The 13411-nt window shown below is 36.3% G+C and overlaps 1 protein-coding gene across 1 annotated transcript in view; it reads right to left on the reverse strand.

Moving 5' to 3' along the window:
- NDUFAF2 (NADH:ubiquinone oxidoreductase complex assembly factor 2) overlaps positions 1–13411 on the reverse strand; it is a 63982-nt gene that overhangs the window by 24495 nt on the left and 26076 nt on the right. Inside the window, exon 2 of the mRNA XM_032097569.1 lies at positions 1068–1157. Coding sequence (XP_031953460.1) covers positions 1068–1157 — 90 coding nt within the window. The remainder of the gene's footprint in view (positions 1–1067; positions 1158–13411) is intronic.

Here is a 13411-nt window from a genome sequence, read left to right on the forward strand (position 1 = left end):
AACCAACCCGGGCAGCTGTCTCGTTGTGACAATGTTTTCATAGCATGGGCAAGGGAGACTCCTCTTCCTAAATGGACTGAACAAGGTTGTTATGGAAGTGGTAAACAGACTGAACATCTTAAGGGTTGTCTTTTTGCATTGTCAGTGGGAAAAGGGAGAAAGGTGGGGGGGAGAAGAAGTGTTCTGAAGGTGTAGTATGATTTCTTTTTTCCCTCTTTCTTCTTTTAGGTCTGTTAATAAACTTCTTTATATTTTTCAAGTTTTGTGCCTGCTTTGCTTTTCTCCTAATTCTTATCTCACAGAAGGTAAACAGTAATGAGTATTTTGGACCAAACCACAACACTAAATTGGTGTTTCTGCCCGGTTAGAAACCGAACTTGCTACACACATTTAGCCCCATACTTGGCTCAAGCACCTACCAACCTCAAAGACTGACATACACTCCTCTCATTTCTTTTTCTTCAAGAGCTGATCAGTTAATCCTAAGGAAATGCTCTAACTTCCCTAAAATTTTTATTGTATCCCAAATTTTCAGACAAGAATTTGATCAGAAGTAGCGGGATAAATTGGGTAATTATTAACAGGGTGTCCAACTCTCTACTAGAGAGAGCCCTCATACAATCTAGTAGAGAGTTGGACACCCTGTTTCCAATATAGGAAACCAAAAAACCATAAAAAAAGCAAGCCCCATCACTGTGCCACCAATAACTCAACTGACCTACATATTAATATTGAAGGAACAATAAGAAGTTCTGTGTTATTCAATGCATTTCATGCCGGTTATTCAATCAGATCCTCCACAGGCACAAATATTTTCACATTTAATAGGAATAAGTCATGTCCACATAGGTTTTATTTTTATTAAGTACTGACTTCTCAAGCAAAACTTATCCTATTTTTAAAGAGGTTACTTTAAGAATTCATCATTGTTATGCATTTAAATAAAAGCCCGCCTTACTTAAAATGAAAGATAACAAACAACTTGTTCACATAGTCAGGCTTTCATTAAAAATACAGCATCTACATTCAATGGCAAAATTATCTTGAAATAAACCCAAAATATTTACCTTCCCATTCTGCAGGAAAGTCACCAATTTGATACTGATATGCTTCACGATTAACTGCTTCTACAAATCTTCTTTCTGGTACAATCTGCCCTATAGCAGAAAAAAAGAAAGAAAAAGGCATGTATATATGTTCTATATTCTATATTATATATGATACACTATATTTTTACTATAATATGTATTATATAGTATAGATTTTCAAATGAATTTATAATGGCTACTCACCTTATTATTTTGAAAGAACTGTATTTATTCACATGAGTGCAATGATATATACAGGACAAAAATGAAAGATTAAAATACTGAGAAAATTATTACCATCTAGATGTCAACTTGAGATGTTATATTCCAGTAATTTCAAAAAAAGTTTCCATGTTCTATAGTTGACTTGTATTATTGATGACGAAAAACAGCACTCAAAGATCACTGGCTAGGTTTGCAAAGCAGTCAGGCCACAGCGTCTCCAGTCACTGGCAACTGCCTCATGCTTGTGAGATTTTTCACAACTGCCTATAAACTAAGTATTTTCTTTGTTAAAAACCCAGAGCCAGTAGGTTGGAATCTGATAGGGAACATTCAGTATATTGAAAGGGGAGCCACTGTGGGGAACCTAAATCTACATCCCGCATTCTGATTTTACTACTACCAAAGAAGAAGAATTCAAAAGATTGAACAGTAAGGTGGTGCACAGCAGACTGACTGTCAGATATTATGCTACTGTGTAGAGAAGGAATATCTTAATTTGCTTTTTAAATTAGCAGGTACTAGAAATATATGCAAGGTTCCCATCCCTCATAGGGAAAAACTTAACAATATTCCCTAGGCTCTTTCTACCAGCTTTTTCTCTTCCTGGGGTGCTGATACGGAGAAATCTGACATTTTGAGGAAACACAAAGGATATCTGCATAAAACATTTCATTTCATAATGAAGTGATTAATGTCATTCCTTCGGTATGCTTTTAACAAGTATTTCAACTGAAGTTACTTTGAAACTGATACCAGTTGAGACTTAGAACCATTAGTAGCTAAAGTCCACTCTATTATTCATTATTATTTAATACACTAAAATAAGAACTTGTATAGAATCTGAAATTCCTTTTCTAAGCATCTTCTTTAGCTTTATATTTTAATTTTTAAGCAATGAAACATTTTCATTCTTTCAAGACATGCCATCAGGCAAAGAATAGTGTGTAGCATGCCTTCATCCTTAAAATTAGATACTTTTAATCAGTGTTGAAAGCTGTATGCTAGATACTTGTTTTATAACTATACAATTCCTATATGCTGAGGAAATTATAGTTCATATCTTGCTTTAATATAATTTTTTTCAACAATATCATTGATGATTTAATTTCTTAAACTCTTTATCTACAAAGCAAAGCAAAACTACAGAATTACTTTCTTCCCATACAGAAGATTTCCAGAAAAGCTGAACAGGTATCTAATTAGGGCTGTTCCTATACAAGTCTCAGAAAAAACTCTCTTCTCCAATGTTGTAAAGTTACTAGACTTTACTGTTAGAACAGCACCTTTTAAAAAACCGTCCATAATTTGAGTATTACACCATCTGAATAAACTGCCATAAGAAAGAATAATGAGGAAGGGTTTTATTTCTAACTGCCACCACAACTTCTGACTGATACTATTTAACAAAATATTCCACTTCTTATTCTGCTGCAAGCTTTCATAAAACTTCCATAAAAATTCATTCTCCAGATCCCACAGTCAAATCATACTGTAGAGCCAAACTCAGAAATTCTTTCCCAGATGTGTTATTTTGTGTACTGACAGTGGCTTTTAAGCCTCTCTGCACGTGTGATGCACACATGACACTAATTAACTTCAACTGTCTGATTTGCCTTGTCCCCTAGGTTTTTTTTGGCAGACCACCACTGACAAATAATTTACATAGCCTTTTGTAAAGTGAAGATTGCACTGAGGCCTCTTTAGATGTAATTAAAACCTTTTACAGTTCAGGGAAGTGGGGTTTTTTCGTACTAAAGATCGACTTTATTGACTGTTTTGCTTCATATTAATTAATTCCCGTGTTTTCAAACAAATACTGGGGTCTTTGCTGCAGCAATGCACAAAACTTCACTTGTAAGAGCATACATATGAAGCAATTAAAAATATCACCAACCAAGGACAGTTTTAAAATTAAAATTAACCTCATTTTCATGTGACCACTGGATGTTAGAAACACTGAAGAACCATTAATGCTTCGATTTGGGATTATATATGTAACGCAGTATATCCAATTGTGTCTTAAAACAAAAAGCAGGTCACTTCAGAAAGAATTTACCAGATGTACAGAATGTTCACATAGAATATCCGCTACAACATTGTTTACACTGAACACCAAAGTAGCCAAGATTTTCAGTTTTGCAGGAGTTTTCAAGCAGGCAAAATGGCCAAGAAGCCTAAGTAATTGACAGATCGCTCAGCAAGTGATACAATATTTACATATGTTACATTTATATACTTTCTTACTTCACATATTTTCTCTAAACCTGTCAGTCCCAGCCTATCCAAAAACCAATGTGTCATGACTGAAGCAGATTTGAATAAAAGCCTGAAAACAAAAGTGTTTAGCAGAAGTTTTGTAGCCTGCTGGCATAAGAAGGGCATAGCCAAAGCCAGCAAAGGAAATACACAATGAAACATAACAGGGTAGCCAATGGTGTAATGAATCAGTTTCTAAATTTCTACAGCATTATCTTTAGACTAAGGAGCCTAGAAATTAGGCTATATTTGCACAACAAAACCCATGGTTAACAGTAGATAAGCATAGATGTTATAAAATTAATATTTCTATATTTCAGTAACTTCTAAGGAAGAGTCCTTCTCTGGGCAAAATATCCTAGTTATTCCACTGCAGTCACTAAATATGACATATATGTATTTACAGTTAGAAAAAGCCATGGAAGAACCTTCCAGATGAAAATAAATAATGAATCCCAAAATTGTGGGGTTCTATAACCAAATTATTACTATTCTGATATCAATTTCTAAAAACAAAAGTATACACACTATTCTAAAGATCTTCAGCAGCCCTAGATTGATTTTCACTGTTTACAAAACCGTTATTTGAAAAATATTTCCTGTTAACCCTCACACAAATTTGTATAATGTGTACAGCTAAACAAACTACAGTGACACTTTACCGTGCCGTAAATCAAGTCTCTCCTGATGGGAGAGAATTTGCTGCAAGTTCTTGCAAGGAGCTTCAAAGATAAACCGAGACTTTTCCTTGAGTTTCAATGCTTCCAGATAGTTGTTTATTAAGTCTTATCAGAGAAACAGAGCCACTAGCGTGACCCAGGTACATCATAGAGCACAGAAAAGCAGGAGTGAGAGCTTCTTCTGACTCTTTATCAAGATATACACAGCCTTTTAAAGATATTTTAACCAATAGTTACTTAAAACGTACATTATTTTCACTTTCCTACCAATTATTCAGTAACACTGATAGGAACTGCAGAATTTTCTATCCAATCATTCCAAACTACTTTTACTGCAGAATACGGAGTAGTAGTAGAAGAAGAAGGTTTAGAGAACAACAACAATCCTCCATTTTGATATTTTTTATTCTTATCTATCTCCTATAAAGAGAAGCCCAAAACCTCTAAATTTTTCACCCTGTGACAATCTTACACAGTAGTCTATCACCTAATTCACACCACTGTGTTTTCTAGTTGTTGTCTGACTGTTGGTAATTTTTTCCAAGGTTTGAAGCTAAAACAGTGTTGTTCAGCGGGGTAAGAACCCTTAAAAAAAGGCAGAGAAATATTCTCGGCACTCTGGGTTCCTACACTACAGCACATATAATCAGTGAGAGCAGAATATGGACCAGCAACAGGGAAACAGATGGCTTTGGTACCTGAAATGAGCTACCTGAACATGAGCCCCTGCCAGCTATAAAGTATTAGCATGTTTTGCAGTCAGCAGATGCAAATGGGATCTCCCTCTCACACACTACTATGTTAAAGTAACAATCCCCATTCAAACTGAATGAATATCAGATGTTCATGAGAACTCAGGACCAGGACTCTTTTGGCTTGCTGATTTGCAATGTCTGTATGGTAAGAGTCCATCGAAGAAACACTCCACTAAGATTCTGGTTTTTAAATGCACAGACTGAACATGCAACCTTTGTGAATTCAAGGCAAATGGCCTGAATTCCAGTTGCCTAGCAGTGCTTTAAACTTCATGATGAAAGAAACATTTTTAAACCATACCTTTTTACTTAAGTGTTATGTGCTTTGAAGAGATTATATTGTACTTCATTCACTAACAGACTATTAATTAATTGTCAGCAACACAACATAAACTTCACCTACTCCAAACAAAGGTTTCTAAAATTTTTTTCTGCAGTATCTTACAATACTCACAGAATAGGTCACCCATTTCATTCCTGTTTGTTAACCACCAAATAAACTGCAGTTTTTGCTAAATGTGAAGCAGTAATTAAATTACCAAAGCAACTGAACTATGAGCAGTTCTTCATACAAAGCAGAGGAAGAACTACTCCAGCACTAACAAATGTAGATTTACTTAGCTACAGGCTGCAGGAACAGCCCATCACTCTCAGAACAAGATCCAAAGTTTTCATCTCCACTGAAGAAGGGAAATACGTTTGTTGTGAAGAAAGTGAAAAGGCAACCCTTTTAAAGGTAAGTATTAATTTATGAAAGCCACTATCTTTCCTTTGCATAGATTTTTAGCTGAGGGAGTCTGTTCACTGATGACTATCTTCATGTTACCTCGTGGTCAGAATTACAATGTTTCTGCAATAATTATCTTCACCTTAGGAAAGACCTAAATATTTTAAATAAATCAATACAGTATTCTGAAATACAAAAAAGTTAAGTATTTGTACCTAACATCTAACACTTACAGATGTAGTTATATTTTCTCCAACAATTAATACATTTGAAATCATCAAAAATGCTTTCTGCTTTATAAAATCGTAACAGAAACACATTTCAACTTTTAAGAGTGGCAAGGCCACAGATGTTCTATAGTTCTGATTTCCATTAACCTCAAATGAACCAGGATCAGTGATTTCCAGTTTTACAGCAATGCAGGATGAAGCAATATTAAACTTGTTCAGTGCTGACTGAGCAAGTCCAAAAAAGCTGTAAGTACCAGGCATTCATGGTCAAAAATTGTGGTTAAATTTTGCTATTTGTATTTACATCTTAACAACAATACATTTGGCTTTTCAGAGTTGTCTGCAAGTACTATTTTCTTTTCAAAGGAAAAGACATTTCTTTAGACTTCTATTGAAGGTTTCAAGCCAGGGCAATTGCTTCCATTTTTGGGAACATGTACTGTCAAAGAAAGACTCACATACACTACAAACATCACAGTCCCTTTTCACTTCTCAAAAGAATTGCCAGCTGACAAAGTCAGTAACTTCCTCTGGGATCAGTGGCCATGGAGTTTATATACCTTCACACAAATCTTACGTTTTGAAAACCTGCTGTATCTTAGACTGTGGAAGTTAAATTAAATAACATTTGTTCGAGAAACAATTTCCTTCAATGGACAGACAACTCCCTCTGCTAAATACCCACTGTCATTGTAGTCCCTGAGCTCTCTCAATCTGGCAGCAGGATGCAGTGCCACCAGTTCCCACACCCTGCTCACTTGGAAAGCCTTATGTCTTCCTCCTCATCTGTGAAGCCCAACACATACCATGTCTTTACAAAGAATCATTGTTTTGTAAATGAGTCTACAATAAGCCTACAAGAATCATGCAGCATTACATTCTTTTGGGAACACAAGTGCAAATGATAGTAGTAGAAATGACAGTTCCTTGGAGAGCTGATGGAAGCTCAGTGGTCTGCCACGAAGAAGCTTTCTCCCAACTGTTCTTTTGGTTTCTTTTGGTCTATCAGATTCAAGAAACACTTTTCTACCAATTACTGTCAAAATGTGAATAAATCCAAGAATGAAGTGCTTAATTTATTTTGTAAATATATGAAAAATAGCTTAAAATGGGAACTTAGCATGTATACAGGGAGTTTAGCAAGCAGGTAGAAATAGCACAATAACTTGTACTGTTAAATAAAAATGTAATGCAGAAAGATAAACAAAAAGGCAGTCATATAGGGAGGAGAAATGGGTAAATTACAGCAAGGGTATGAATTGTAAATAAAATGAAAAGAAAGACACAGCTGTGAAGAACATCCATTCTGCAATATGACCCAACACAGCGGTGTTATGGACTGGTTTGGATGATTCACTACATTTCAATTACAAATCCTTTGCAAAAACTCATTTACCATCTCCACTATTTCCAGAATAAATGCAATTATTAAACTAGCTGCACATACATTCTCAGGGTACTAAGGCTATTTTTGGGTTTCAGTAGATTTTAATGAATTTTACAAAAGCAATACAGGTGAGACATTTGCAAAGAAAATTCAGTCTTATACAAGAGGTGAGGTCTGTACACAGTTACAGCTAATATTGCACTGTACTTGAAGGATTAAAGAATACTGGTACTACTATTTTACTATGTTTGCCTTTTATTGTGGAGGTTAGGGAAGAACACTCATCTATATCAACTGCAGTCAACCCAACAGTGCAACTTCTGAAGAAAGTTAGCTAAAGTCCTTGAGATGTATTACCCAATTCACTAATGTGCATATCCTACAAACATGCAAAGAGCCTTAAATGTTATTCTTCATTCTACAATTTATGTGTTGCTCATTTTATCATATAAATTACAAAAGTAGCATCTGAAGTTGCACTTGTACTACAAGACTGCCTATTTTAAGAGAAGTGTGTGTATATGTATACAACCCCACCTGGTCCTTTTGCTAACAGGAGTCTCACATATAGAGAGTCAGATGAAAAACTGGGATGAAGATATGTCAAAAGAACACAACAAATACATTTCTGCTGTAGGTAAATTGCTTGTTCACACCTATATAGTAATTACACAAAAACTCTTGCAAAGTTGACATCTGCGCAAGATATGACCGAACAGAGGTCCTAATATTTCAGACACAGCAAGAAGGTGGAGGTGGTGCCCCTCTAAACATACCAACATGGCTCTGAAATTGATGGTGTTGTTGGAAATCTGGGTAGAAAAAGAAGGAGCTCCAGCCCCCTTCGCAAAAATCAGCAGACATGCTGAATACTGGTGTTTTGTTCAAAAAAGCCTCTTGGGTCATCCAACAGGGGAAGTGCTACTCTTTATGGGTTACAATAGAGCTTTAAGGAAGAAAACTAGAAATACTGTTGGGAAAGCTCAAGAAAAAAAAAGGAGCTGGTGTGGCAGGGGTGTGTGTATGTGTGTGCATGCAGAAATACCAGAGAATAGGGTCAAAACTTGACGTAGACTTCCCAGAACACCATCTGTGGGATACTGGCAGTCTGACAGCCCCCCAGGCAAGTTAATGGGGATCTTGACAAAGAGAAGGAGGTCTTCCTTGAAAAAAGAGGAAGCAATCTCAATACAACAGGACAAGTGACTACAGCAAGACCCTGAACAAGAAACAATTTGTGGGGATGTCTGCTAAGTGCAGCCTGCTACATTCAAGAGAAATGCCAAAAGCTCAAGGAAATGAAATAAGTAACAAAGACTGAAATAAATACGCAGAACAGTAGAGTCTGACAGAGTGCCAAAACAGAACATGTTTTCTGTTCCATCATGGAGCTGCATCTAACAGGAAGTTTTGTACTTCAAAAATAACCTCATGGCAAAGCTAAGTCCTGCGAGATGAGGCAGTCAAGTTGACATAACGGGGTGAAGTGGCAACAGGGACTCTTCTCCCTCAGATCTCAGATATTAGCAACCTAAAGGGCTGTGATGGCACAGACACCAACATGACAAGTGACACTACTCCACAGCACCAGAGGGTGCACCTAGGGGCACTGCTGCCCAGCTGAGAATGCAACCATAGGCCTGGGATCTGGCAACCATCTTCTGCACCCAGATATTATATTCATGTTTTTATAAAACAATACTGAAGTTCCTACTTGACTCCTGGGATTCAGCTTTAACTAATCCTAAAGAATTAATTTGAGATGGAATAAAAATCTATTCTGAGACAAAAGAACAAGAACATCACCTGGCCTGGGAAAGATGCATGATACATTGAACTTAAAAGCTGAAAATGCTGTCACAGAATGTTCCAGTGCTTCAAAATGCCAATATTATGTACCAGATAAATATTGCAGCAATGAGTTCCAAAAACATATGTTACCACTCTTTACCAACTTGAAAGTTTAAGCTTTCACTCAGATAAGCTAACTGAATTTGAATACCTTACCCCACAAGCAAACCATGCCTTACTTCTACTATGAGAAAGAAAAAGAAAATATTACTTGAGGGCTTAAAGACAACTCTGTATCTATAATACGATAGGACTATACATCTTGAATTCAAAACTGTCATCTCAATTCTAAATCAACAGAGGATATGCCTCATCCTTGATGATTTAGATTAATTATTACAATACCATTTCAACCTTAGAGTCCTTAAGAAGAAGCTGCTAGGCAGTTAATAGGCCGAAAGAAATCTTGCCACATTTTCACACTTGTTTACTAATTTGTGAAGGTTCAAAGGGAGATACTTAAAATTAAATATCTCAAAAAGTAGTGCAAACTAGTTTAGAAACAAGCTTCTAAACATTTCTGACTCATTAACTTGAAACCGATATATGACTACAATAGGATTTTTTATGTTTATCAGTTGTATTTTTCTTTACTTTTGTGTTTATACTTACAGTAAATTTCTAGTGTGTTTTTTCACATATCTTTATAAATGTATAACATATGTTATTTAACATTACATTTAAAATTTATTTAAAAGGCATTGAAGTAAAAAATACGAAATAAATTGCAAGCATAAGTAGTAATAAGATTTTTTAAAAAAAGATTGAAAGAATGCTCTACTAATGTTTATAGGAACTTAAGTTTCATGGTTATTCAGGTTAGTATGCACTTCTACAGCTTTTTATATCTGAAGTTTGCAAAATGGCATCTTTATACAGAAATAAAAGAATGTTTAGTTTATTTGGTTAGAGTTCTAAGATAAACAAGTATTTCAAATGTAATTGGTACTTTTTTAAACAATGTTAAATAACACATATTAGTAAGCAATAATTTAGTTGATTAATACTAGCAATGTAAAATCATTTACCATTCAACAGATGATTTTTTTTTTTTTTTTGTGATTACCCCCTAGCTTTATGTTGTTAGGTTACTTTCAAAGCTCTTTTCAACAATTTGTTTCTTTAAGCTGGCCTGTGTGTGCGCACCTGTTAGTTAAGGTGCTTTCCAGTAACACTGATCTGGAAAAAAAAACCCATACTTCAGGTGATTTTGGTGAGCTCAGAGTGGTGTAGGTGGTTAAAAAAATTAAAAAAGCCTTCACATACCCAAGGAAATGCAGCAATACCTGGTACACTTTCAAAGCTAATTTGAGCAGAAAAAAGATTTAAAGTGTAACAGCCGGGAATAAGGACTAACCCTTTTTTTTTTTTTTTTTACTTTTCTTCTCAACTCTCAGACTTTGTGTGGTCTCTTTTCACGTTAGAAAGAGTAAATGTATACACAAAAAGCAATGAAAGAGTCCACACTTGACACTTTTCCCTGTTCTAGTTCCACAGTTCCATCTTAACTAAATTGTAGACTAAAGAGAAAAAACTGAGCTCTGTGTGCTTTCACAGTGGTAAGTACCTAATCATCAAGTACTTAAATACCTATTTGAGTGCTTATTGACTTGAGAGTATTTTGCTGCCACTAAAAGCACCAGGTGAAACTATTGTAATACCTGCCAGTAAGTTTATACAAAAATTTCTATGTGAAAGCATTTACCCTTACGCCACTGAAAGAAAAGAAGAAAGACCACTTTTTGATGCTGACCTTTAGAATTGTATAGCTTGTAATTTGTAACACTGTAATACAAGTGTTTGATACACAGAGTTTGCAACTACTGAAAACACAAGCTGTGACACTTATAAACTCTCTAACCAAACAATTTCATTTCTTTGTACATCAAAGACTAGTAGGTTCCTAAATCTACTGGTAGTAAAATCAAAAAGTTACTCTACTACGCTTTATCAATTAAATCTCCAAAATGCAAGCTCTCAGAAATAAAGACACTCAGAATTTCCATTATTGCAAAGTTGCTCAGTTAACCTAATTAGTATTCTGACTCATTCCTTTCTGTTGTGAGCAGCTAAGACGTGATCCCCATGTCTTTATATTAAGATGTCACACAAGCAACTTTAATTCTTAAATATCGAAACCACACGACTTGTGTCTCACCATACTAAATCACAACCCTGCACTGTCCAGCTGTGGGGAACTCCCTTCTTAGTTTCTGCAACACTTGGGTGTCTACTGACCTCAAAACTTGTATTTGTTGACCTTCCTTAACCACAGCAAAGGATGGCACCAATGCAGACTACAAACGATGAGGAAAAGGCTTCTGGGCACAGCTCAGTGGGTGTGGCTGCCTTGCAGTGCATTGAGAGCTGCAGGCAGAAATCTCTAATACCAAGATTAAAGAACACATCTAAATATTGAACTTCTCCACAGTCTTTAAGATGCATAGATATTCTGAAACAAAGTTGTCAACGAATTGACAACAAGGATACTGCTTTACTGCTTCCATCAAAAAACAAGATACTTCAGAAATATTTAACATTTTCCCTCTCCGGCCCTCTTTCTCCCTGTCTCGGTTTTGAAGACAAAACTTCAGGAGGAAACAAGCCAGAGTGAGTGTCTCCTCCGAAGGGAAAAGGGCCTCCCCTTTTCCTCGGTCAATAAGACAAATGAGTCACAAGAAGTGAAAGTGGGAAAAGAAACCAAACTGTTTATTAACACACAAACAAAACAGGGTAGAACAGCATAAAAAACCCCCCCTCAAAATACAACAAATTCCTGGACAGGGAACAGACACGCGGGCTCGGACCAGCCGGGGCCGCCCCCGCAGGCTCCCCCGACCAGTGAGGAGGGAAGGGAGGCAGGGAGGCAAGGAGGAGGGAAGGGGAAAAGAACAAGAAAAAAGCCAACAGAACCTTTCCCCAGCCAGCCGGAACACAGAGGAACCCCAGAAAAGCAGCACAGGGCTCCCGGCGCGCTCGCTCCCGAGCCCCGCCGAGTCCCCGGAGCCCTTGGGCTGAGCCGTTCAACGCCCCTCAGGTCCGTGGCTCCGGCCCCGGCCCCTTTCGGGTCCGTCCCAAAGAAACAGCGTCCCTGGGCATCGAGCGGATGCTTAAGGAATAAAGCGGCTTCATAACATCACCCCCGGACACTCCCATAAAAACAGAAAGAGACAGGAATATACAAAATCTTGTAACCAAAAAAAAGATACATTTGTTCAGTTCTATCATAGCATTTGTCTCAATGGCATTTCTTACTAATTGTTTTTATAACATGAATTCGTTTTATGTGAATGCATATTTGTTTTTTTAAATGGCCAACATAATGAGACTTGTTACTCAGAAAAATAAATTCCGATCTTACACATTTTCTCCTATCTGTGTATGTGTATGAATGAGAGGGAGCATGCTTCAGATGAGATGAGGTGAGATGAGATTTTCACTCCTAATAAAGATAACCTATTTTACTATATTTCAATACTATTCAATTTCTATCCTGGGAATTTATTATAAAATCAAATTACAAGTATGATAAACCTTCTGCAATTATCAGTAAGAGTCTTATTTTTCAGTTTAAGGACACTTCTGATTTACAGTTGCATTTTACATACTGTACAGATGACTAAATGTATATTTAAATATCAAAATTCAGACATTTTTAGTTCAAATCAGTTAAACTGAAAAAATCTTTGCCTTCTAGCTGCCTATATTTCTCTTTAATCGTGGTCAGTATAGGACCTTATTACAAGTAATTTGTTACTATAGGGCTGAGGAAAAAATGCTACCCTCAAAGGTTTTGTCCTTCTTCCCCCCACTTCCCCTGCAGGCTGCTATTGTTGATGGCCTTTATGGAAATATAAATTCAATCAGCATCTGCAAATTTCATGAGACGTCCATCTTCCTGCTGAATTTCTAACTGAGTGTCAAAACAATCTGTGGATTTCTCCCTGATGAAACACACTTTGAATTGTAAATTTCTGCAATTTTCTCATGTTAGAATTTGAGCTGCACTAAAATACAGCCAGCCCAGATATAGTGCCCTCCAGATTGAGACAAGTAACTTTCTCTCTCAATCTCTGAACTCTGCCATTGAAAGGGTTAAAAATAACCCACGAAAATTTGCCTGTTTCTTTTTTATTTTACATTAAAAAATTAGATTCCATTTGCTGTTCTTTTTAGAAGAAAAATAGAAAGGCCTTCAAAACATTCCAAATA

This window comes from Corvus moneduloides, chromosome Z (genome assembly GCF_009650955.1).
Source record: "Corvus moneduloides isolate bCorMon1 chromosome Z, bCorMon1.pri, whole genome shotgun sequence".
Lineage (NCBI taxonomy): Eukaryota > Metazoa > Chordata > Aves > Passeriformes > Corvidae > Corvus > Corvus moneduloides.